This window comes from Trachymyrmex cornetzi, unplaced genomic scaffold (genome assembly GCF_001594075.2).
Source record: "Trachymyrmex cornetzi isolate Tcor2-1 unplaced genomic scaffold, Tcor1.1 scaffold129, whole genome shotgun sequence".
Taxonomy (NCBI): Eukaryota; Metazoa; Arthropoda; class Insecta; order Hymenoptera; family Formicidae; genus Trachymyrmex; species Trachymyrmex cornetzi.
In genome coordinates, this window is record NW_017295861.1 from 450866 (window position 1) to 476778 (window position 25913).

General features: G+C 28.2%; 3 protein-coding genes across 3 annotated transcripts in view; all 3 read left to right on the top strand.

The window, feature by feature from the left end:
• LOC108770529 (protein takeout-like) overlaps positions 1-3875 on the top strand; it is a 6422-nt gene extending 2547 nt beyond the window's left edge. The window contains exons 3-5 of the mRNA XM_018522164.1: positions 1035-1301; positions 2971-3129; positions 3727-3875. Of these exons, the coding sequence (XP_018377666.1) occupies positions 1035-1301; positions 2971-3129; positions 3727-3875 (575 nt within the window). The remainder of the gene's footprint in view (positions 1-1034; positions 1302-2970; positions 3130-3726) is intronic.
• A 2253-nt stretch (positions 3876-6128) lies between these two features.
• Positions 6129-10330, top strand: LOC108770530 (uncharacterized). Its single transcript, XM_018522165.1, has 5 exons — positions 6129-6234; positions 8011-8097; positions 8425-8475; positions 8638-8694; positions 10161-10330. The coding sequence occupies exons 1-5, from the start codon at positions 6162-6164 to the stop codon at positions 10328-10330; spliced, it is 438 nt and encodes a 145-aa protein (XP_018377667.1). The 5' UTR covers positions 6129-6161.
• A 4868-nt stretch (positions 10331-15198) lies between these two features.
• On the top strand, positions 15199-20799 carry LOC108770614 (uncharacterized). Its single transcript, XM_018522292.1, has 6 exons — positions 15199-15509; positions 17125-17269; positions 18299-18385; positions 18646-18912; positions 19795-19950; positions 20569-20799. The coding sequence occupies exons 2-6, from the start codon at positions 17200-17202 to the stop codon at positions 20715-20717; spliced, it is 729 nt and encodes a 242-aa protein (XP_018377794.1). The 5' UTR covers positions 15199-15509; positions 17125-17199; the 3' UTR covers positions 20718-20799.
• Positions 20800-25913: the final 5114 nt, after the last annotated feature.

A 25913-nucleotide genomic window follows, 5' to 3' on the forward strand; every position in this document is an offset into this window, starting at 1 on the left:
TGGACTTAAAACGTAATTACAAATTGAAATAATCAAGTATCGCAACTAAATTGGTTTTCAATAATGATGCTAATGAACATCTTAATTCTCGACTTCAACGGATCTTTTAAATCCGAGCGAAAATTATATAGATGATATTACGGGATTTTGAATTGTATATAAAAAATGATTTTCTTTTTCTAATACAATTTATCTATTTTTCAATTTTTGTTGTAAAAATTTTTTTTAGACCAAAGATTTTTAGACCAAAACCGAGGGGGTAACCACTTAATGTAATCGTGGGACAGAGTCCTCGAAATCATTATAAAATTCATATGAAATCTCTATGTATAATCCGATAATTACATGTGCATGCAACCACGATAAATCATTGTACAATATTAAATAAATTCGAATATTTTACCAAATGACTTAGATATGTAGTGAAAAAAATTATTTGTAATCAGATGAAATCATATGATGTCATGTAATCTGTGGGACAATATTTTAGCTAGTGGTTACTCCCTCGACCAAAACAAACTTTTTTTTATACTATTCCGTAAAACACTTGCTTACGTTTTTAGAACTTTTAACATTATCAATTTTTATCAAAAAATTTTTCTATTACGGCATTAGATTCTATTGTATTAAATGTTTTGATTGAAAAAAAATTACAATTCATTGAAATTTACAGGAATATATACAGCGTTTAATTTATGATTACGTTTCAAATCAGACAGTAAACAGCGCGCAATTTATACATATAACTAAAAGATGTATGTAATTAGAATTTACATATAAATTAGGCACGAAGAGTAGCTGCGATCGTATTAGTCCTTTCTTTGCATATTTGATTTATTCATATAGTAGTCTAAATTAAATTATTATTATTTGTATATTGGTCTTCCGATACGTTCTTTCTTTATACATGATGTATACTAATTTACATAATTCATAAAATGTTGTGAATTAAAAAAATTAAAAAGAATAAAAATATTCTAATCAAATAACATTTAAAAATACGGATATTGGTATTAATTTATTTATCTTGATAGGACTTTCAGAATTTGACATTCCACCTTTGGATCCGCTTTTTCACAAATACGAAAAATTTGTAATGAATTCAGGCAACATACGTGGAGAATTAATTTTGTCAAATAACACTATAACTGGTTTATCAAAACTTCGTATTTTAAATGTAAGAACGTATTTTCTTGATGATGTTTTCCGTTTAGAAACTGACATAAACATACCAAGGATATCTTTAAAAGGTGCTATAAAAATTAACTGTAATTTAAATGTATTCAGAATTGCTAATGAAGGTACGATAATACATTCTATAATTATAATTTAAATAGACGGAACTAAGAACATAATTTATACGTTTATATATTTTAGTGTATTTTTATTTATAAAGATCATATATTGAATTATGTTTTCCTTTAAAAAAATTAGCAAAGTTTTATTGGGACCTTGAATAAGTTCTCGCTGTTTTCCAACAGATCGCGTTAATAGAACTGCGTGCGTGTAGTTGAAGATGGGAATACATCCATAAGAAACTATGATAAGCAAGCTTGAAATTCAGTTTATGCCTCGCCGAAGTGTAAACAACTTTTTGTTTCATAGTATTAAACATGTCGAGTTTCGTGCCAACAAAACAGTATTTGCGGGGAATTTTCCTGCACTACTTTATTAAAAAAAAATCTGCAACTGAAGCACACAGAATTCTTGTTGAGACTTATGGCGACCATGCTCTGTCGGAAACAACATGCAGATATTGGTTTAGACGCTTCAAAAATAATGATTTTGATGTTGAAGATAAAGAACTCTCTGGCGCACCGAAAAAGTTTGAAGACGAAGAATTGGAGGCATTACTGCATAAAGACTCATGTCAGATGCTAGCTGAACTCGCAGAATCATTAGGAGTTGATCACACAACAGTTTCGAAACATTTGAAATTATTAGGAATGATTCAAAAGCAAGGACATTGGATGCCATTCGAATTGCAACCGAGAGACGTCGAACGGCGTCTTTTCACGTGTGAACAGCTGCTTCAACGGCAGAAAAGGAAAGGGTTTTTGCATCGTATTGTGACTGGCGATGAAAAGTGGATACACTACGATAACCCTAAGCGTAGAAGATCGTGGGGTAAGCCCGGCCATGCATCAACATCGTCGGCAAAGCTGAATATCCATGGTTCGAAGCTTCTGCTCTGCATTTGGTGGGATCAGCTGGGTGTAGTTTATTATGAGCTGCTCAAACCGAACGAAACCATTACGGGAGCTCGCTATCGACTACAATTGATGCGTTTGAGCCGACCATTGAAGGAAAAACGGCCGCTATTCGAGCAGAGACACGACAAAGTGATTTTGCAACATGACAACGCACAGCCACATGTTGCACAACCGGTGAAAACCTACTTGGAAACGCTTAAATGGGAAGTCCTACCCCACCCGCCGTATTCATCAGACATTGCCCCTTCCGATTATCACCTGTTCCGATCGATGGCACATGGGCTGGCTGAGCAGCACTTTCATTCTTATAATGATGCCAAAAAATTGGTTGACTCTTGGATAGTCTAAAAAAATGTGTCATTTTTCCGACGTGGAATTCAAATGCTGCCAGAAAGATGGGAAAAAGTAGTGGCTAGCGATGGACAATACTTTCAGTGTTTTTTACGACTTTTTAAAAATAAAGCATTACTTTTCACGAAAAATCAGTGAGAACTTATTCAAGGTCCCAATATTATAATGTAATAAAATTAGCTGTTTGTTATAATTTTAATCGGTTCATAAATTTAACGACATACATAATACATAGAAATATGTATATATATATATAACATAAATTAATCTTTAATATAAAATTAATAATTATTGTTTTACATAAATGTAGCAATTTAAAAAAAATAATCATTATTTTTTTTAATCATTACTATTTTATTAAAAAATATTTTGTACTTTTATGGTTAAAATAATTTTTATGTAACAGGATATTATAATCTGACCTTGGAAGATGTCAGCGGAACTACGAATTTTACGGGACATGTAGTAAACGATACATGGATTGTAGAACATTTCTATTTTGTTCCGTCAATTGGAAAGTTTAAATTGTATTATGATGATGTGGTCAAAGAAAAAAAAGCATCCAGTAAGTATAATACTAAACTAATCCAGACGTAACTCCGTTTATTGTTGTATTGTCCAGTGGGAATTAAATTACCTGAACACAAAGACTCATATCTGATTTCCTATTTAACAATAAATATATACATTTATATGTTACATATAAAATTCTCTTGCTATTTGATAAAAGTTTATCTAGAATAATTAATTAAATATTAATAATCCATAATTTGTACATATGTAGTACGCCCATCAAGTAATGAGACTGATTTTTTTCTCATATTTATAACAAAACTGTAGCCTATTATCACTGACCATGTTTGTCCTTTTCTAATTCCAACTCCAACTAATATAATTATGCATTGTTTAAATTATAATAATGAAATAATCACTGATTTAAAAGAAGATAAAAGTTAAAAGTACATATTTTACAAATTTAAATCATATTTTGTCATTTTTTATCGCAATATTTTTATTGTTGCTATTTTTGTAAATATAAAATCTTACAACAAAATTAATTACAATTACATTTACATATATTGTAATCTTACATTTATCTTTCTAATTAGTTTTTTTTTTTAAATCATACATTGTCATTTTATATGTCAATTTTTATTTTCAGCTGACGTCATCATAAATTTTGTAAATGAAAACTGGCTAAGCTTTTATCCAGTGGCAATGTCATCCTTGTTCGATAGAATAGAATTGCTTTTGATTGACTTTGCAAATAAGTTCTGCTCGAAAGTGCCTTTCTCAAAAATATTTCTATAAAAATTTATATATTTATTACATAAGTCAACACAGTATCTACAAATATCTTATAAAATAAAGAATGTTCAGAATTTTAAACTCAAACATATATAGGTTACTTTTCTACAATTCTATATAAGTTAGTCTTTGTTTTTTAATTATTGTTTGAAAGCAAAATAAATATATATGTTAAAATATTATAATTGCAATGTAAAATTATTTCTGTTCTAATTTTTGTATTTCTAGATACCATAATTAATCCTTAAGAATAATCAGTACCACATCTGCAAAAGTGTTTCTTTTAATTCGGAATAAAGAAAAACATTTCAAAAATGTTTATCGTCATCATTTGTTTTTAACTCGGGAAAATTCCATTTGCCTACAAATTGATTGCCTACAACACCATTTTCCTATATCTCATTTGCCTACAAATCGATTGCCTACATGTGTTATTGCCTACAGCTCGATTGCCTACATGCACTTTTGCGAACAAGTAAAATTTTAAAAACAAAGTCACGATTGCCTACATGTATTATTGCCTACATGTATTATTGCCTACAGCTCGATTCCCTACATATATTATTACTTACAGCTCACAACCTTCCACGCGAAATGAGGGCCACGTCACACCAAAAAAATAGGTTGGCTAGGGATAGATTTTTTTGGAAAAATATTCTAAACGGACACTGTCTACGCTGACGCCTCACTATTCACATGACAGATTTTCTAAAAATATAAATTATTTTCTTACTTAACTTTAATTTTATATTTGTGCACCAAAATGCTTATAGGCAATCGAGCTGTAGGCAATGATACATGTAGGCAATCGAGCAGTAGGCAATAATATATATAGATAAAAATAACTCTGCTTCTAAAAGCATTCTTTTATTTGTGCGCAAAAGTGCATGTAGGCAATAGAGCTGTAGACAATAATACTTGTAGACAATAATACATGTAGACAAAAGTAACTCCGTTTCTAAAATTTTTATTTGTGTGCAAAAGTGCTTGTAGACAATCGAGCTGTATGCAATAATATATGTAGGCAAATGTGACTTTATTTCTGAAATTTTAAATTGTGCGCAAAAGTGCTTGTAGGCAATAATACATGTAAGCAATAATTCATGTAGGCAATAATACGTATAGGCAAATGTGACTTCGTTTCTTAAATTTTTATTTGTGTATAAAAGTGCATGTAGGCAATCGAACTGTAGGCAATAATACTTGTAGGCAATACTACATGTAGGCAATCGTGACTTTGTTTTTGAAATTTTACTTATGCGCAAAAGTGCATGTAGGCAATCGAGCTGTAGGCAATAATACATGTAGGTAATCGATTTGTAGGCAAATGAGATGTAGCCAAACAGTGCTGTAGGTAATCAATTTGTAGGCAAAAGGAGCCCCCTCCTTTAACTCTTATAAATTATCGATAAAAAAATATTACACGTGTAGCGAGAAGATAATGAAAATATAATAATCATTTTTTCCACTTCATTTACATAATAGATGAGTCTGTTGTTCTATTACGTAAGAGTTAAATTCGCAGTAAAATCATAAGTATATTTCTTTTAAATGTGAAAATTAATTAAATTTTAACACGAAAATTATATTAAACTCAACAAATTTAATTCTATTTATATATTAATTACTTCTCAGCTTTTGAAATTTACAGTTTTTCTGAATAAAAATAATAATTTATATAGAATTTTATAGTAGATTTTGTATAAATTTACTTTATCTTTAATATTAACAAGACGGCACACGAATTAATTATTAAACAATTGTTTTTGTGCACACAGATATGTAAACACACTAACGACAGCATATGAATAGCAAAGAACATTTGCATAAAAAAAGATTAAGGTTTTGATATAAACTCTTTTCATGTTTTATTTTTTGCATGTCTATAGCGTTATCTGATCTTACGATTCATATATGATACTAAGCTCTTAAATAATGTAAATTATAATTATATATACATTAAAATCTCGTGATAGAGATATTGCATCTTTTATTTCTAAACTATGTAATTCGAGACCGTATTGGAGGCCACGCGATTCCACTGCTACCTCCACTCATACTACTCAAATCTATATACCCAAGTAGCACACAGCGTTTACAAAACGTTAACAAAGCACTAAAATACGCATATTATCGCTTTTTTAACGCTTTGCAAGCGCTGCTGTGCTACTCGGGTAGAAGGGGTTCATATAACGCTTCAAAATTTTCAAGATTCATTATTACGAGATTTCAGTATAACTCAGTTCGCAGAAGCAATTGCATTATTCACAGATATACTATACAGAGAAAATGTTTTTCTATGTGTTTAGTCTATTCAACATTGCAATGGTTGGATTGTCCTCAGCGGGAAAAACTGAAATTCGTGAGTCTTTTTAAAAAGAATTCTTTAGTACACATGTATCTTTTAAAGAAAATATTATGGAATTACTATACCTTAACTTGAATATATCAATTGTTTTAGTTACATAAATCTCGTTGACTATACAAAATTACTATTATGGTAACATATCTAATAATTTCAAACATGAAATTATAGTATAGGGATTCGAAGTCCAGGCAAAGCGGATATGTTAAGGTTCTTTGGGAAAAAAATGACATAGTTAAAATGACATAGTTAAGATCAGAAACCTTTTTTATTCTCATAACTTTTTTTAGAAATCAACTTTGAAATAAAATTAAATTAAATTATAAAACTCGAACGTTTAAATGTTTTTTTAATCAAAGGGTAAATAAAGAGAAATCATTCGTTTTGTCCGACCCCCCCTGGACAAGCGGATGAGTTCCTCGAGAATGGAATAAAAAGAATCAAAATTAATCTTAGCAATCGTCACAAAGTTAGTAGCTGCCTAATCTTCTATATATAGTACAACCTTCATTTGATGCACTAAATCTAGTCTTCGGACAATGAGTCGGTATTCTTCAGAACACATATCATACTGCGTTGTGGAAAAAAAACAAAAATGAGACAATCATTTGCCTTTCGTTCACTCGAAAAATCGCCTATCCCTCCGTCTTCTCGGTATTTTCAGTGCAATTACGTACTGGATAAAAAGGATGGGCCATTCGCTTTGCCCCTATCCACTTTGTCCAAAGAACCTATTTGGCACGAATTTTGAAAAGTTAGAATAAATTTAAGCAACAAGTGAAAAACCTCACACGTTTAAAGTCAGAGAATTTGTATAAAAAATCATTCACACTGGTTAAGAAACAGTTACTATTAATAATTAAACTACGTACCTTAGCAAAAATCGCAAGAAAACACACAATTTCTTTTATTTCTCTATCAAGCATAAACGAGTGCAATCATATGTTGTTTCGCACTTTCATGGCGTCGCCGATCGATCATTCCTTCAACAGTTAGAGACTCATGGTACTATCTCCGATAGATAAACGAAAATAAAAAATATTCGCTTTGGCCAGAGTATTCGCTTTGCCTAGACTTCCCCTACCTTTAACGAATATACAGGGTGTTTTATAAATGCATGTCAATACTTTAGGAGATAAATCTATACAATAAAATAAGTAAAAAACGTTATATAAAAATATGTCCTACATACCTAGCTTTTGAGTTACAAATGATTAAAGAAAGTGTTCGAAATGCTCGCCTTGTGTGTCAACATACGTTACTGTACATTTTAGCACATCTCGACTCTAATGTGTTTAAAGAATATCCATCAATAAATCGAACAGAATTTCAAGCAGTCGGTATTTTATGTTCGCGGGTTACTGTTCTAAATACTATTCTCTAAGGCTGGATTGTTCCACCTTTCTGTAAATTTCAGCTTACTATCTTATTCTCTCATGTTCTTACTCCTTTATTCTTTTGTTTATCCAATAAGTAAATTATCACATAGTTCATCTAAAGATGAAACAACCGACCCTAAAAGTGGCAAAATGGTAATGTACACTTATGCTAAAATGATTGATGTGCATTTGATATACCTATGACGATGGTGCTCCGTCTTATTTCCATTTTGAAGTGAGAACATTCCTAAACAATACCTTCGCAAACCGATAGATAGGACGAGGCGGAATCACCCTATGGCCACCACAATCTCTTCTGATCTCAGTTTATTAGATTTTTATTTTTGTATTTTATATTTTTACTATTACTTTATTTAATTCTATTTTCATTTAGCTCCAGTTACATGCAAACGAGATTCAAATGATTACTACACTTGTTTAAAACAAAGTTTTCAAGAAAGATGGCAACTAATCGTAAAAGGTACAATTTTAACAAAATTTTTAATTTTTATTGTTGTAACTTATATAGGTTGTAAATAATTTATATGCATATAAAATAACGTAAACTCTCTTATAGTAAAATAAGATAAACTAAAACATTGAAATTTTACTTAAAACAAGTACAAGATAAAGTCTTTAATCATAAAAATTATTTTAAATTATGGATACTTTCCCTCTCCCTCTCCCTCTCTCCCTCTCTCCATCTCCCTCTCCCTCTCCCTCTCCCTCTCTCCCTCTCCCTCTCCCTCTTCCTCTCCCTCTCTGTCCCCCCTCTCTCTCTCTCTAATTAATGAATTTATCTTGGTAGGACTTCCAGAATTTGATATTCCACCTTTGGATCCATTCGTTCATAAATATGGTAAATTTGAACTCAATTTTGATGAAATAAAAGCAGAAGTAATTTTTTCAAATCTCACTATCATCGGTTTATCAAAGTTGCGTTTTCTTGATGTGAAACCGCATTTTCTTAATGATACATTCCGTGTGGAAATTTACGCATTAATACCGAATATGTCTCTAGAAAGTGACGTGAAAATAAATGGTACTCTAAATGCGTTTATCAGAACTAATGGTGAAGGTATGATAATAAATTTTATTCATTCGGCATAAACAATATATATTATGTATATTTTGTTCATATTCCAATTACGACAATAAGATAAATATATGTATATATTACACTGCATATTTTCTTTAAAAAAAATTAACAAAATTTATTTTGGTATTATCCCATTATTAAAATAATTATATTTATTAGAGAAAATTCAATTTAAATAATTGTAAGATTTTCAGACAATTTAAATAATTACAATTATTAAAATAAATTTTCTTAATAATTATAAATTTATAAATGTGTGTGTGTTGTACACATTTATAAATTTATTTGTTATTACTAACTCTCCATTTGCATCGTGGATCTTTCAAGGAATAATCAAAATTTCAAGTAGCTGTAGATTGCGAGATAGATTAGAGAGGAAGTGCAGACCTACGATGTAGACTGCGTTAGCTAAAACTACAAAAACACGTAACAATGTTGAAGAAATTGAACAACTTTTAGGATCACGAAGAACCAAAATATTTTATAGCAAAGCTTCGCATAGTGAGGCGGACTTTAAAGATGTCGTGAGCGACATAGAGTGGATATAAAGAGAGTGGCGCCAATGCAAGTGCCTAATGCTGATTGATTCCGCCTTACTGTTAGTTAGAAAGAAGACAACGTTAAAGAAAGAAGAGGTTAAAACAAGGAATTGCATCATATATACCCCGGGTGTAGGACACTAAATGGCGACTTCCGGTTAATTGACGTCACTCTCTTTATACTCTCGCTAAGACAATGTACAAAATGCCGATAAAGACAATTCCTTTGAATCGTCTGTTTTAAAAAAATTTTAGTATTATAAATTTTTATTATTATAAAATTTCTCTGTACTAACATTATTTCATACTTTTGTAATGTTAAATAAATAATTTTCCGACAACAAATTGAATTTATTTTTCAAAAAATGCTTTATTTTGGTGTGCAAAAAATGACAATTTTTACTTCTCGCAATAACTAGAGTTTTCTCAGCAAGCGAAAACTGTTTTCTCTAAACTATTTTTTTTTGTAAGGAGTCATCCCTTAAGAGTGTGAATCTAAGCAGATTATTTTTCTTTCAACGTACTGAAAAATTATAATTTTTTTTAACAACTAAAAAATTTCTATATTGTCCTCTGTATTTTGCTATATAAAAAAATATAATATCTGAGTTCAAAAATGTTTAGAATACAAAGTAGAAATAAAAAACAATAAAAAAATTTTTTTCCAATTTTTCACAACTGGTTCAGTAGGAGAAATTTAGTACTGGCACGAAAGACCCACGATGTAGATGACGTTAATGAAAAACAACAAAAGTTAATTACTTTACAATTTTAAATTTACAATTTTCAAGATATATTTTTTTAATTGCTGTTATAAATACTATTATAACGTTTTATTTAAATAACTGTTCTATTATAAAAAGTATTCCATGTTATAATATATCTTTGTTATAATTTTTGCACCAGATCATATAAATGCAACAGCACATGATGTTAGAGGAACGTGTGATGTAATAGGTCACGTAATAAATGATAAATGGATTATAGAACATTTCCGTGTCGTACCGTCAATTGGAAAGCTGAAGGTGTATTTTGATAATTTGTTCGAAAACAACAAAGAATTCAGTAAATATTAAACTAATTTAGATACAACTCTGTTTGCTATTTTATAATATCAGTATGCATTTAATTACCTAAATAAAGATCATATCTTATTGTTATAATCCTATTTACTATTTCTAATTAATGTTTACTCGTAAATATATATATGTAAAGTTCATTATTTTGATAAAAATTTGTCTAGAATTATCAGTTAAATATACTAATCTATTTGTATATATTTGCATATATATATACGAGTATATATACAGGTGTCTGATAAAATAGGTATGATATCACCGTAAGTAAGTAAAACGGGTTAATTATTTTATTCAGCGAAAAAGAGAGTTCAGCGTCACGCATCGACTGAGTTCTAACATTGTGTGTGCATGCATGCGTGCGTGCGTGCGTGCGTGCGTGCGTGTAATACTATCTGTTTTTGCCGCTGAACTGTACGAATGCACACATGTTTATAAATCTTTATTAATTAATTAATTATTAATTATTGAGCTAATCGTAAAATGACATATATAAAAAAAACATATCTATTCAATTTAACAAATTTTATTTATTCGCGAGCGATGTGTTGTTATACCTATTACCAAATAAAAATTAGTATACTCCATAAATTAGTATACTCCATAAATATTCATAGGATTGAAAAATAGTATGTTAAAACATTAATCTCTTCTTAAAAAAATATTTTCAAAAATTTTCTAAACATAGAAAATATATATTTAAAAAATATTTCATGGTACCTTTCTACATATTATGTTTCGGTATTATGATTCGTAACACATTAATATATATTTTGTTATGAATCATAATATCGAAAAATAAAAATACCTACTGATTTCAATTAAAAAAAAATTAGAAATATTTTACAAAAAAAATATATTGTTTTACAAATTCAAATTATATTTCATTATCTCTTATCTAAATATCGTATTCCTTTTATTTTCGCAAATAAACTACAAAATAAAAACAATTATTGTCTATAAAACTATGATTATATGTATATTGTAATTTCACATTAATTTGTTTTTTTTTTTTAAGCAAATTGAAACCAATTTTTATATATTATTTTATTTTCAGATAATTTGGCCTTAACTTTTATGAATGAATACTGGCCAGCATTATACCGAGTAATATTGCCATTCATTTCCGATTTATCGGAGCCATGGTTGGTTGACTTTGCCAATAAGTTCTTCTCGAATGTTCCGTTCTCGAATATATTTCCATAAAATTCATATATCTATTATACGCCAAAGGAGTGCCAAATTTCTTATAAAATTGCTAACACACTTAACTTTGTAAATGCAAAAGATATGTGGATATTTTTCTCTCTGATATTCTATAACTTATAATATTAAATTAAGAACGTAATAAAATTCAAGAAATTATATTATAAATCTATATAATTCGTTTATATCTTATTTATTATACAAATTTTATATATTTTAAATATGAATGAATATGTAAAAATCTGTAGCTTATATTTGAGAAGAGAGAGAATAATTAATTTATTATTTATTTAATATCTACCTTCAAAAACTTTAAATGTTTTAATTATATAACATATTTATATAACACATTTATATAACATAGATAATGCTGTGCGTGCACTATTTAACTTCTAATTTTTTTTATTTCTCTCACTACACTTTCTTTTTATTCCTTCCTATAGTACAAATCGTGGAAAAACGACAATGAACTTTGATACACTTGATTATCAATTTAACAAGCTTATTACCTGCTTTTATTATTGAAAAATGACGTTTCAAGTTTCAAATGTTTCATCATACTTTATTTTTAATTCTTATACATCGTCGATCAAAGATTATTATGCATGAGAAAATGTATAAAATTAATTTATTCATCTCATGCATGTATATAATTGGTCTGCTATTACGCAAGAGTTAGATTCAAGTAAAATAAGGAGTTAAACTTTTTAAAAATTAAGCGATTAAATAGTAAAAATTAGGTTTTATGTTACTTAACAATCCTAGTAGAAATTTAATGCAATTTTTTATTGATTACTGGGCAGTTGTACTGACTTTTATCTAGTAACTGAACAGTGAAACTCTTCAGGATGTTAATCCAGATATAACACTTTTACCTCGCCATTACACTGCACAGTAAAGAAGTACAAAATCTAAATTTTTAGTTATTAAGCAGTAAGAGGACAAATAAATAAGATAAAAAAGCTATGTAATCTAAATGCTTAGCGCCGAGACACTACCAGTGTCTCCGGATTATATATATGAGTAGGGGAGACCAGGAACAAAAGTAACAAGGGACAATAGTAGCATCGTAAATATTTCTTAAACTATAATAGATATGTGTATGCGGCTGCGTGGTAAAATTCTGTAGACAGATTAGTATTAAATCATTCGTTACATGCGCATTTCCGCCGAACATACGCAAGTGCAAGAGCAGAAATTACTTTTTTCATGTATCAAGTAAGTTTCATTGCGTGCACAAAATCTAAAATATTTTTTTTTTATAACAAAGGTATAATATACCGTTATTGAGATTCGATAACCTCGATCTGACGCAACTCGCCGATTTGCGTAAAGGAGGCACGGTAAAAGCGAGGGGGTAACCACTTAATGTAATCGTGGGACAGTCCTCGAAATCATATTATAAAATATGAAATCTCTATGTATAATCCGATAATTACATATGCAACCACGATAAATCATTGTATAATATTAAATAAATTCGTATATTTTATCAAATAACTTCATATGTAGTGAAAAAAATTATTTTGTAATCAGATGAAATCATATGATGTCATGTAATCTGTGGGACAATATTTCAGCTAGTGATTACCTCCTCGGACAGAAGTCTCGTGAGACCATTCGATCAGGTGAGACGTGTTCCTTCTTGTCGGGTGTTGCATCACCTCGAATATATTTTTGAAAAGCGTTGCCGGCTTCGATAGTGCTATTGCATTACATTATTCAAAGTCCCTTCATTCAGCTTGGCGCGTGGCCGTGCGGTATAGAAGCTGTAGGCGTATAGTATTTAGGAGGGCCCCTCGCCATTTTCGTTTAGATTCCATCATCTTTTACTCGCCCGGTTCGAGGTGGCCGGTGCCTTGTATTCAATTTACTTTTGTTCAATTTCGAAAATTTCTGGTAAATGTGGTACAATTATCCCCTTCTACTGTTATAATCGTTACTATCGTTTCCGGCGATTAGGACGGTTGTAACAAAATTCCTTATAGTCTTTAAACAAACTTTTTTTCTAGTTATATAAAAAAATTAAACCAAAGGAAATTTTGTAGCTAAATAAACTCTACATCTAAAATATTTTTTTAATGTAAATATTATATTTTAACTGTTATAACATTTCAAAGTCAAAATATTACTTTTGTCCCCGGTCTCCCCTGAATGCCCTTTACACAATGCAAGGGAATAGCGATACACAAATAATACAAGAATAACCTATCAGAAACCGTATATATACTAGAATGCACGGCTTCTGATAGGTTATTCCTGTGTTATTTCTATTGCTATTGCTATTCTCTTGAATTGTCCAAAGGGCACAAATGTTTAAACGCAATGAAAAGCACATGCAATAATAATAAGGAATAAGGTACAGGCAATATAGATTTCAATTTGAAATCGCTGTGCATACGATTTTTGGTAGTTGAAATGCATTGCCTGTATGTTTATTCCTTGTTTTCTAACCTCTCTTAAAATCTTTGTAACAGGATTACGTGATATAAACTCCATAAATTCTTTAAGATTCTTTTTTTTCGCTCATATTTTTGTATGCATTTTTTCGCCTTTCATATTGCACATTTTTAACTACATATAACTTAGCAAGAAACATAAAAATAAGTATATGCTTTACAGAGCGAGATGTAATTACACTATATTATTATATTACACATGAGCAATGCATAATTTAATTGATAAAAAATAGATTACTTTTTTAATATTGATGAAAAACCTTTTGTAAAGAATCGACATACATATTGAAGAGTAAAACTGCTTTAACTAAATATTGCTTAGTTGTTAAGCAGTATTTTTGTATCATAAAGAGAATATGTAATACTACATACGTAATACGAGAATCAATAATACTAAATAGTTATTGACTAGTTCAATCAAACTATACAAATTTCTACCAGGGAATAGTTACGTAGAGTTACATAAGCTAAAATTTTTCGAAATTATTTAAAAGCATCTTCTAATATCCAGCTTTGACCGTAACAGGCATTAAACTCTTACTTGTGTAAAAATTTTTACTTTCTCTTATACAGAGTGTTTTATTTTAATTGATACAACTGATTGTCTTAAAAAAAAAAATATTTTCAAGGAAAAAAAATTTCATATGAAAGAAGTTGTAAGAGAAGAGATTTAAGTAACGAATTTTAATCAAAATTAGTATGACCTTGGATAGTATTATTAAGATCACGTAAAAAAATCATAAAAATTTTAAATAAAAACCTCTAATTTTTATTGCATATTTTTGTAGCTGACTTCGAAAGCTTTTCAAAGCACTATAATAAAATGATATTTTATTAAGTACTTTTCAAGTTATGAGACTTGAAAGTTATCTCCGATATTATCAAGGTCTTTACGCTATCTTGATTGCGTAAAGTTTCTACCATTAACTCTCATTTTAATTTTTTATAAAACATTAGAACATAAATAAAAATATTATTATAAACTACAAAAACGTAATTTTTATATTGATTGAAAAATTAGAATTAAATGCCAAAATGAAAATAATATTTAAATTATAAAAATAAAATTACATAATATCGATATATTATTGAATGCTGAATAATGAAAATGAAAACGGAGAAGAAAGGGAACGAAGCTAGAGGGAGAACATAAGAATCGAGTAGAAACAAGAACTGAGGAATTATTTGAACTTGCGAGTTCGACAAACGTAGTCTTCGAGAATCTTACGTCAAAATATCCTGTGTAATAAGGTCTGGCCAAATAACGATTTTTAAAGGTCAAAACAAAAACGTGCAAAATCTGTCTGGACAAGCCTTGAAAATTTGATATATTAGATGTGGAACAGTATTTATCTGGATATTAAAAGATTAAAACGAAAGATCTGGGAGCGAAGTCTAAACAGCCTTTATTTGGGACTTACCAACATTGAAGGAACTCAGTAGCATTGGAAGAACTTGCCGACATTGGAGAAACTCGCTCTCAACACTTAGATTACGACAAAGATACAGTAAAGGTAACAATTACAAGAGCATTGGATTTTTCTCTTTCCTTAGTGCTCTTGCTCCAAAAATTACATAATTATTAGTTATAAATAATGTGTCGTAAAATTTATACGCGTCTCTCTTACATTGCACATACGGACATTTTATTAATATGAGCTAAATTTTAAATACGATCTCTTTTTCAAATTAAATTCCTTTAACATGATTCATTTAATTGCCGCTTTCTTCGAATTTACTCACAAATTAACTCTCAATTTACTCCATTTACTCACAAATTAACTCTCAATTTTAATTATAAAATTTAAATTTAATTACATTTATATTTTGCGCTTTTTGGTTTTAATAAAAGGATAATAATTTAATAAATATATATATCTATAGAGAGAAGTTACACATTGAAATCTCGTAATAGTGAACCTCGGCACTAAAGCCTTACCATATACGCTAAACATGTAAGTATAGTGTGAATGGAGGTAATAATAGAACCGCAGCCTCCAATACAGTCCCGAATTTCGTGGTTTGGAAGTGAAATAAGCACAACTTTGTTCAAACGAACCGCACCTCTATACTTACGAGATTCTAATGTGTATAAAATTCAACATAACGGCGCAATAATTAATTAACAATTTCATCATATATGTATAATATAGGCATAAAAATTCTTATTCTTGACACTTTACATAAACAAATTAATCATTAAACAGTTGTTTACCTTATCATACTAACAAAAATATTTAAAATAATATATAGTTCATTATGTAAAATAATATTTATGTTTGTAAGTCTCTTGAGATTTATTTTTTAAGATTTTTTTATGCTAAAATATTATTCTACAAATTATATTTTTAATGTCTCTCTATTTAGTAATATTTTATTTAAAAACAAAGTAGCTAGCAGTGTTGCAACAGTTCAGAAATACAGTTAAGAAATACAGTTTTTTAAATAACCAGATACCGTTACAATTATTTGAAGACAGATGTAACTAGATATAGATATAGATTCATTTATGTTAAAAATAAATTTAGACACTTATACAGATACATAATTTTATTTTAAATATCTTTGTACTTTTTCGACATAAATACACTGAGACAAAATGCTGATGAATAAAAAGATAGATTAAGTCAATTAAATGCATGTATCACGGGCTGTCACAAACATAAGTAGTTAATTCAACCCTTTATTATTGACTTAATTTTAATCTTTTTATTTGTAACCATGACATATCAATTTGACTTAAGGACATATAATGATAAATTAAAAGCATATTGAATTGAAGGAACGTTTCCTTATGTTTTTTAAATCAATATTGAATAGTTGTATAAAATATTTATAAAGTTACTGCACAAAATTGCCCTTCTCGTACTTGTTGTTTTATATTTAATATTTTCGAGAGTCTTTATATATATTTTTCTTATATTTTTATTAAAGTTTATTTCCTATACAAATTACTTATATTTAAATATATGTACAATGTATATAATGTATATATTATATACATATGCATTTGCTATTTAAAAAACTATAAGAAATTTATTCTTTGATTAGTAATCGAAACATCAAACATCTTAGACATTTGATGAATTTATATATCTGCGCATATAATGTTACATTCTATTGCTTCAGAAACCTTGAGAGTTGAAGACTCATCGTGTACCGTACGATTAAACTGCATGGTCGTTGGACTACTGAACAATCAACATGTTTTTCTATCTACTTAATGTACTCAGTATTGTGCTATTTGGATTAGCATCTGGAGAACTTACTTTCCGTAAGTCTTCTTCAATAATTCTTTTTTATCTTTTTTCTGACTGAATCACAAAATCCGATCGAAAAATGTCAAATTGCGTAATCGCGCTTTTCTTATTTTATGTCAAAAAATACCAAGCAACATGATTGCGTAGTTTTCTTAACGTTCATAACAGTAATCACCATTGATTATGCAATTGATTTAGTATACCTACGTTAATCAGTTCCAGTTTAATAAACTACTTTTCCAAGCACAATAACTATAATGCGCTGTAGAATATGGAAGTACTAGTTTTTTGAATCTATAATGCGAGCAATTTATCGTACTGCGCAGTACTTAAACAGTTAATAATATTATTCCATATTGACATCTATAAATCTGTGTATATATATATATATGTATATATATGTATCGTTCTATTCGCATAAAATATTTACTGTACAAAATCAATGTCAAGTTGACATAAGAATGTCTTCAAATAACAGACATATTATAATTTTAAGATAACATATATACAAGTAAAAACATATTCTAATACACAATTACACGATCAGCTATACAAACTTATGCTGAAATACTTAAATTAAATATTGTGACAGCTACTCTTCTGTATTTATTAATCGTTCTATTATAGAAAGTAACTTTTTCGTTAGACACATGTTTTGTATTTTTCTAAGGAAAATTGATGTTCTTATTCACATTTACGAATAATAGCTTTTAATAGTGATAATACACGTACAAATTATGAGTATTAATGATGAATTACATATCGCAATATTATTAATTACATCATTTAAAAAGAAAAAAGTGAAAAAATATTTGTATGTGTTATCTTTATTATAAAACATAATGAAATGTGTTGAATAGCTTATACATATATACTTGTCAAAAAGTTAGATACTTTTTAAATCTTTGAATTATATTTTATTAAAACAATTTATGAATTTTTATAATTTTTATTCAAAATCCTATATTGTATTTTTATTCAAAATCCTATATTATTTTATAATTTTACTACTAATTTATTTTATTTTATATATTTCTATTTAGCTGCAACAATCTGCAAACGAGATTCAGTTGATTATTCCGCTTGTTTAAAACAAGCTTTTAAAGAAGCATTTCCACGGTTTGTCAAAGGTATCTTTATTAAAAATTTCTAAGTTCTGTTATTTTAATTCATACATATCTTTTAAATAAAATATGTTTGTTTATTTATATTTAAAATTACACTACTGTGATATGAACAGAATATTATCACGTTAACAGTAAATAAAATGAATCTATAAATTTATGACTTGTAATTTCACTCTCTTTATTTAAAGCAGATTAAAAATAATTTAAAATTATTTGATCTGTTTGCTTAAAAATGTGTATATAATGGTTTATTCATTTTATAGGACTTCCAGAATTTGACTTCCCACCAGTAGATCCATTATTATACGATTTCGGCAAAGTTGTATTTAATTCAGGGGATATACATGCAGAAGTTGCTTTGATAAATACAATTGCAACCGGTTTGTCGAAGGTTCAAGTTAGTGATATAAGACCACACTTTCTTGATGACGTTTTCCGTTTAGAAATTGACGCACTAGTATCGAAATTAATCCTAAATGGTACTGTAAAAATGAATGGTACTCTAGGTATATTTAGAATTGCTAGTGAAGGTACGATAATAAATTTTGCACAGTTTGCATGAACAAACAAAGCTACATTATTTATTTTGTTGAACGTAATATTTATACGCTCAAAATTAGTTATATTTGTGTAATGTATAAAATTCTTTAAACAAAGATTTACGACAATTTGTTTCGTTACAATCTCATTACTAATCAATTAAAATAATAATAATAATTTAATTCTCTCTCTCTTTCTCTCTCTCTCTCCATAAATTAGGCAGTATATACATATACATATAAAAATGTATCTTTATTATACATTTTAATACCGTTTTTCATTGACAGAACTGGTGTGCACTCGGTACACATTAAAGCCATTGTACACTGATCTGAATGTAAAAGTGAGATCTCAATTGATAAAATACCTGATGTACATTTTATCAAATAGCATAATAAAATATATTGAAAATTTCGCGGTTTAACTTGTTTCTATATTTTGTTATTAAACATATATCTTTACGTCGATTTATGAACGGCTTTAAGTGTGTATTGAGTGCGCACCAGTTCTGCCAATGAAAAACGATATAAGTCTAAATAGAATTTATATAAATTCTGTCCCTATACAATAATAATTATAAGTAATACTAACAAGTACTGTTAAATATTAAAGTATTAAATGTTGTACTTAAATTTTATATATTTCTTTAACTTATTATTCTTATAAAATAATATTAAAATTATCAGAAGGTTTGCGGCAATAACCGGCAAACCCTTTGGTACCATTGAAGTGAATACTGTGGGAGCCTCAAAAAGCATTAAATTTTTACAACTATCATTATTTTATTCAGAAATATTATTAACCCTTAATATACAACACGATGATTGTATAATTTATATATTTTTTATATCATTATATTATAATTTATGTAGGTCCTTTTAATTTGACTGCTTATGATACCAATGGAACGTGGGATATGACAGGACATGTAGTAAATGATACATGGATTGTAGAACATATCCGTGTACTTCCATCAGTTAGAAAACTTAAAATATATTTTGATTTGTTCCAAGAAAATAAAGAGATTAGTGAGTATTAAATTAAGTTAGATATAATTATTCTCTTACTATTTTATCTAATATATATTAAATTATATTATAATAATAGAAAAAGCACTTAATTTAAATGTAAATCTTGTTATTTCGATAAAAGTTTGTTTAGAATAATTAAGAAAAATTGATAATGAGTAATTGGTACATGTACATATATATACTTGTAAATAAAAATAATTAGATATGTATAGTATATACCATGAAATTAAAAAGTATATGTAATTAAACATTTTTTATCTTAAAAACTTATTTTTAAGAACATTTCTTCGGAAATCTTGTAAATATAGACGAAGTATTAGATAACTTTTCGCTGTGTAATATATTAATTACAAATTATATAATAATGCAGTTATTAAGCTAATCATTGATTTAAAAAAAAAGTAAAAAGGTAAAAATATATTATTTGCAAAAATTAAAATTGTATTTAACTATTTTTTATCTTAATGTTTTTATTTATTTTTTCAAACAGAGGATTACAAAACAAAAAAAATTATTTATATAAATGTAATTACATTTATGATTACACTTATATTGTAATTACATATTTATATGTTTCTCAATAATATTGATATATATCAATTTTTAATTTTTCAGATGATGTTGCCGTAAGTTTTGTAAATGAATTTTGGCCACCATTGTATCGAGTAATGTTACCAATAACGTCTGAAGCATGGGATCCATGGTTGACTAACATTGTTAATAAGTTATTTTCAAAAGTTTCCTTCTCAAAAGTATTTCCATAAAATTCATATATTTACTATACATTAAGAAATATAAATTAAGAAATATAGGTAACAAGAAATTAGAGTATCATATGATAAAGAACCACGATTTATACTATTAAATTTTTTTAAGTTCTTTAAGCTTAAGTTTTATAAAGTGAAAAAAAGGAAGAAATAGAGAAAAAAATATGTTTTATTAATTAATGTGCAACATTAATTTTCTAGATTTCTTTCATAATATTTTCTTTTATAGGTTTCGATTACAGTTTTTTTTCTTTAATTTCGAAATAAATTCTTTTTGCAAATAGAAATTATATTGAATTTCAGTTTTTATTCAACAAAATTGAACTTCAATTTTTGCAAAGAATGCTACATCTACAATGGCGTATAGTTATATTCATATGCATTTTGTCATCGCAATTAATTGGTTAGAAATAGAGAGAGTACAATGAAAAACTTTGTTCATTCAATTTACGCTCAAAATTCATTGATTAATGAAACATATACGAACGTGGAAAATTGTTTAATTTGTAATCTCAGTAGAAAATAAAGATCTTTTTTGGATATACCTCTTCATTCCGTACACGTTAAATTGGTATTAATAACACTGTATCTCCAGAAGAGGTTTAGTAGAAAGAACAGAAGTCAAGAAGAGAAAGTTAAAATACGCGCCAAGAATGCGAGAAGTTGCCAAACTTTCGCATCAGAGAATTCTTTCCAGGCCTCTCAGAAAATTCGTAATAAAGTTATAAACTTTTAGGAAGGACCACGTCACACCTTCGTTGTATAACTGCTTACTCTGAATTCCTCAGCGTACAACGACCGAACTAAATTTCGCTTTTTTCAAGTACTGATAACTAAATTTACGATTTAATTGACAAGTTTCTGCAGCTCTTTTTATGAGTTGATGACTAACTGATTTAAGGAATAAATTTGTCAATATCATGAAGATATTTTACTTTTGAAATGTTGCATATATGCAATAGTGGAAAGGAATAAATCAATATATACGATTTATTTATAGCGTAGTAATTACATGTCTACTATTTGCATGAATTCAATAACATTCACAGACTATAATTTAATCAAGAAATTAAATTCTATTTATTAGAATATAGTTATGAGCAATATTTAGTGTAATTCTGTAATCCTGTAAGGTTGAAATTCTATTTGCAAATTTCCGAAAAAAGCGACATTTTTTATTATTTTACATATTTTACTGAAAATACTAAATTATCAAAGCTTTAATTGATTTAACATTTGTATTTTAAAATACTTTATATTACATGTAAAGCAGCTATGATAAAAATAGAAATATAATGTAAACTTTTATTGAGCCATATTATTATATATACTTTTTAAAATACTTTATATTACATGTAAAGCAGCTATGATAAAAATATAAATATAATGTAAATAAAAATATAATGTAAATATGATACAAAAATTGTAATATGAATAAAATTTACAAAAGATAATTGTCGTGTTAAAACGTTGTAGCGTTGGTCGATTCTGTCGTGTAAATACTGACAATAAAATTAACATTTTTTTGTTAATAAAGACGTTCTGTGTGCAGCTACTGAGGCAGATTTGCTTACGGATAGTAATTACTTTTTTAAGCACAATTGGGGTACATGATAATAATTCAATTTTACAGCATAGTCAATTGATTACGCTCCCAAAAGTGTATTCCGCGATTTTATTATTTGTTAATATATAATAAATAAATAGAAAGGCTACGAGTTAAAGGGACCAGTTAAAAATAAATTAAGAACATTTAATATTCCGAAATAAATATAAAGAAATATTATAAGAAACGTTTAGAAAATTATAATATTACATAAGTTATCGGATTCTCAGATCATAAATACAATATTACATAAGTTATCTAGTAAAATTTATCTAAACTAGTAAAAGTTATCTAGTAAAAATGTTGATACATATCGGATGTTCATCTTATTTTCAAAAAATATGTGTGGTACATTGAAATTTGTAATGTAGAAATTGCTTAATGTGATTGACAAACGAGTGATAATCTCAATTTTCCTCTTTGAAAAACTATTCTGTTCACCAATAATTTTTTAATAGCTGTTAGGATCAAGTCAAAATTTCAATGGACCACACATATTTTTTGAAAATAAGATGGAACATCCGATATGTATTAACATTTTTAATTTTACTAAATAACTTATGTAATATTGTATTTTTGATCTGAGAATCTGATAACTTATATAATATTATAATTTTTTGAATGCGCCTTAACATTAAGAATAATTCGATCGATGTTAAAACATTTGTTACTGTATTTCTTTATATTTATTTATAATGTTACATAAGTTATCTAGTAAAATTTAAAAAGTTGATACATATCGGATGTTCCTTTGTTCTATTTTATTTTCAAAAAATATGTGTGGTCTATTGAAATTTTGACTTGATTCTAACAGCTGTTAAAAAATTGTTGGTGAACAGAAATTTTTTCAAAGAAGAAAAATGAGATTATCACTCGTTTGTCAATCACATTGAGCGATTTCTACATTTCAATGGACCATACATATTTTTCGGAATATTAATTTATTTTTAACTGGCTCGTCTTTTTATTTATTTATATTGATTTATTCTAAGTGAGCTATATTATTAATTTATATTTTATCATTTGTACCTTTATATTTAGTTACCACATCAGTTTAGTTATATACTCATGCGACTTGTATACACTTATATGTACATGACGTAACATTTTGGGCCCTTATTTTAAATTTTGAAATTGTGTAACAGTTTTTATATAAAAGAAACATTTAAAACTAAATTAAAGTAAAATTGTTTAAGATTCTTGTGCTTCGGCTTTATATATAATATAGATATAATATAGATACATGTAATATAGTTTATATATAATATATATAATGTCATATATGTATAAATATAAAAGCAGAAATATAAATCGTAGTATGTATGTCTTTTTATCTAATATAATTGTATATAATGTATGTATCAATACTGATTATTTACCTTTGTAATCTTAATCACAACCAAAATAATTATAACAATAAAATAAAAGAATCATTTCTTATTCAATAATGAATTGATCATTGTTATATTATTCAAAAAAATTTACGGTTTAAATGCTTGTTTTAAATTAAAATATACATTAATTAAAATTTGTAATGCCTTCGTCGTTTCTACATTTAAAGCGGAATAATTGTACATTTAAATCTAATGTGAGTATAATAATACATATTTGAGAGAAAATTTTTAACGCATAAACATAAAATGCAAAGTTATCAAGTCGTTTTAGAATCTACTTACGCATGTACACGCATGTTTATCAAAAGTTATAAATTTTTGGTTGGAAGTTTGGACGTTACCATAAATTTTTACGTGCAATCTCGCGACTTTGAACTTTATAGATTTGAAATGCAGCTTTAGTAGAAATCATATAACACCTTCAGTTCATGTATAGAAATCGGTATATACATGCAAGTTATAAATTTCCGCGCGAATGGCAACCCACATAGCCATCAATCTTCAGAAGGGACTGAGTAATTTCAAATTTTAAGGTTCTCAAAGTAACTTGCCGTTAACAAAAGCTCCTGCAATTCGATTCGTCAGTCTGGAAGTATACAGCTTCACTAAATTACGAATTATTAGTGTTGATCATTTAGAATAAAAATTGTAAGAAATTAAACGCTTATGTAAATATTCTGCAAATATCTTGTTCATGCAAATTCGACGGCACGACAATTTTGGCTTATATTATATCACTTTCGACAAGCGGAGCTCAGATTGACAAAACCGATATTTTGTCGTGATGGAAACCGTCAAGTTCCGCCACGCAACTGAATAAATCACAAATACATTACCTATGGAGACCTGCGTTAATACTCGCTACGCGTGACGAGGTGCAATTAATCCGCGATAAGTGCAATTAATTTAGAGTGATTTTCTCCGCACGGTAACCGCACCGAATTAAATCTGGCGCGATTCATCACGCTGACAGGACGAAAAATAAAAAGATAAAAATATGAAGAGGTCGAGCGAAAGGCGGGAGAGAAGACTCCGTACTTCCCTTCGTCGGACGAGGCAAACCAGAATGCAGAGGTGCGCACGTGGACGGAAACATCGATCGTATGTCGGCCGGCGAAGTCGGTAGACGCGTGAATCTCAATTTGCCGGCTGGTCCCCGTGGACACGTGCCTTTACGTGTATTCGCCGAACATTTACATAAGGTACGCGCCGATGCGCTTCCTCCTGTGACGAGAGAGACATAAAATCTTATCCACTTTTCAAGAGATTAACTCTGTAGCTCGAAACAAGCGATTTGTATCTAGATTTATGCCTCAATCTTCAAGTGGTGACGTATAACTTTAGCAGTAATAAATTTAGCAATAATCCAATTAAATTTGACAAAGAAATATTTATTACTAATATTTTATGAAATTTACTGACGGAAAAGTGTTTGGCATAATTGCAAGATAAAATAATTAAGTTAGGGGTTTTATTTTTATGGTTATTGTTGCTATAATATTAATAATAATAACTTTATATGTATACAGTTTTCTCAAATATAAAAAATTTGTACCATAAATTGTGCTATAAATTTCCAATATTAATATAATGATATCAAGTCATAAATGATAAATAAAATATACATTCTTATTCAGTAAATGCAATTGTAATAAATATAACTATTTTCTTAAATTTATTTATTATTTATGTGATAATAATAACTATTATAAAAAATATGTTAAGAAAACACTAAAGATTTTCAAATAATATGTGTGTAATTATAAGTGATTATTATACATATATATAGCTTGCCCATATTTTATAAGTACTTACTTTTCTTTTTCAAATTATAAAATAGTATTAATGTTTATTCTTTTAGGATAATCCATATACCTGAATTCTTTCGGTAGAGTGTCGTCTTTAATAACGTAGCCTTCTCTTTCCCTTCGAGTTTTTGTTTACGCAAAATAGTAGTTAGAAGAATTATGGGGAGAAACGCCGACAGTGCAGCAACATTCGATTGGGCGGGGTAACGTCACGAAAGCTTCGTCGGCACGGCATGGCTAATTAATCAAGCTTTTATGGTCGTCGTTCAGTTGAACCCTCGACCACCGTCCAGTTTACCAGTATTCTCTTTCTCTCTTTATCTTTTGCTCTTTTTCTCTCTCTCTCTCTCTCTCTCTCTCTCTCTCGCTTTTTTCTTGGTCCATC

Coding starts and splice junctions, on each gene's coding strand:
- LOC108770530 (XM_018522165.1), top strand. CDS start 6,162: ATGTTTTTCTATGTGTTTAGTCTATTCAACATTGCAATGGTTGGATTG. Junction 6,235..8,010: donor AGCGGGAAAAACTGAAATTC/GTGAGTCTTTTT, acceptor ATTTTCATTTAG/CTCCAGTTACATGCAAACGA. Junction 8,695..10,160: donor TATCAGAACTAATGGTGAAG/GTATGATAATAA, acceptor TTTTTGCACCAG/ATCATATAAATGCAACAGCA.
- LOC108770614 (XM_018522292.1), top strand. CDS start 17,200: ATGTTTTTCTATCTACTTAATGTACTCAGTATTGTGCTATTTGGATTA. Junction 17,270..18,298: donor ATCTGGAGAACTTACTTTCC/GTAAGTCTTCTT, acceptor ATTTCTATTTAG/CTGCAACAATCTGCAAACGA. Junction 18,913..19,794: donor ATTTAGAATTGCTAGTGAAG/GTACGATAATAA, acceptor TAATTTATGTAG/GTCCTTTTAATTTGACTGCT.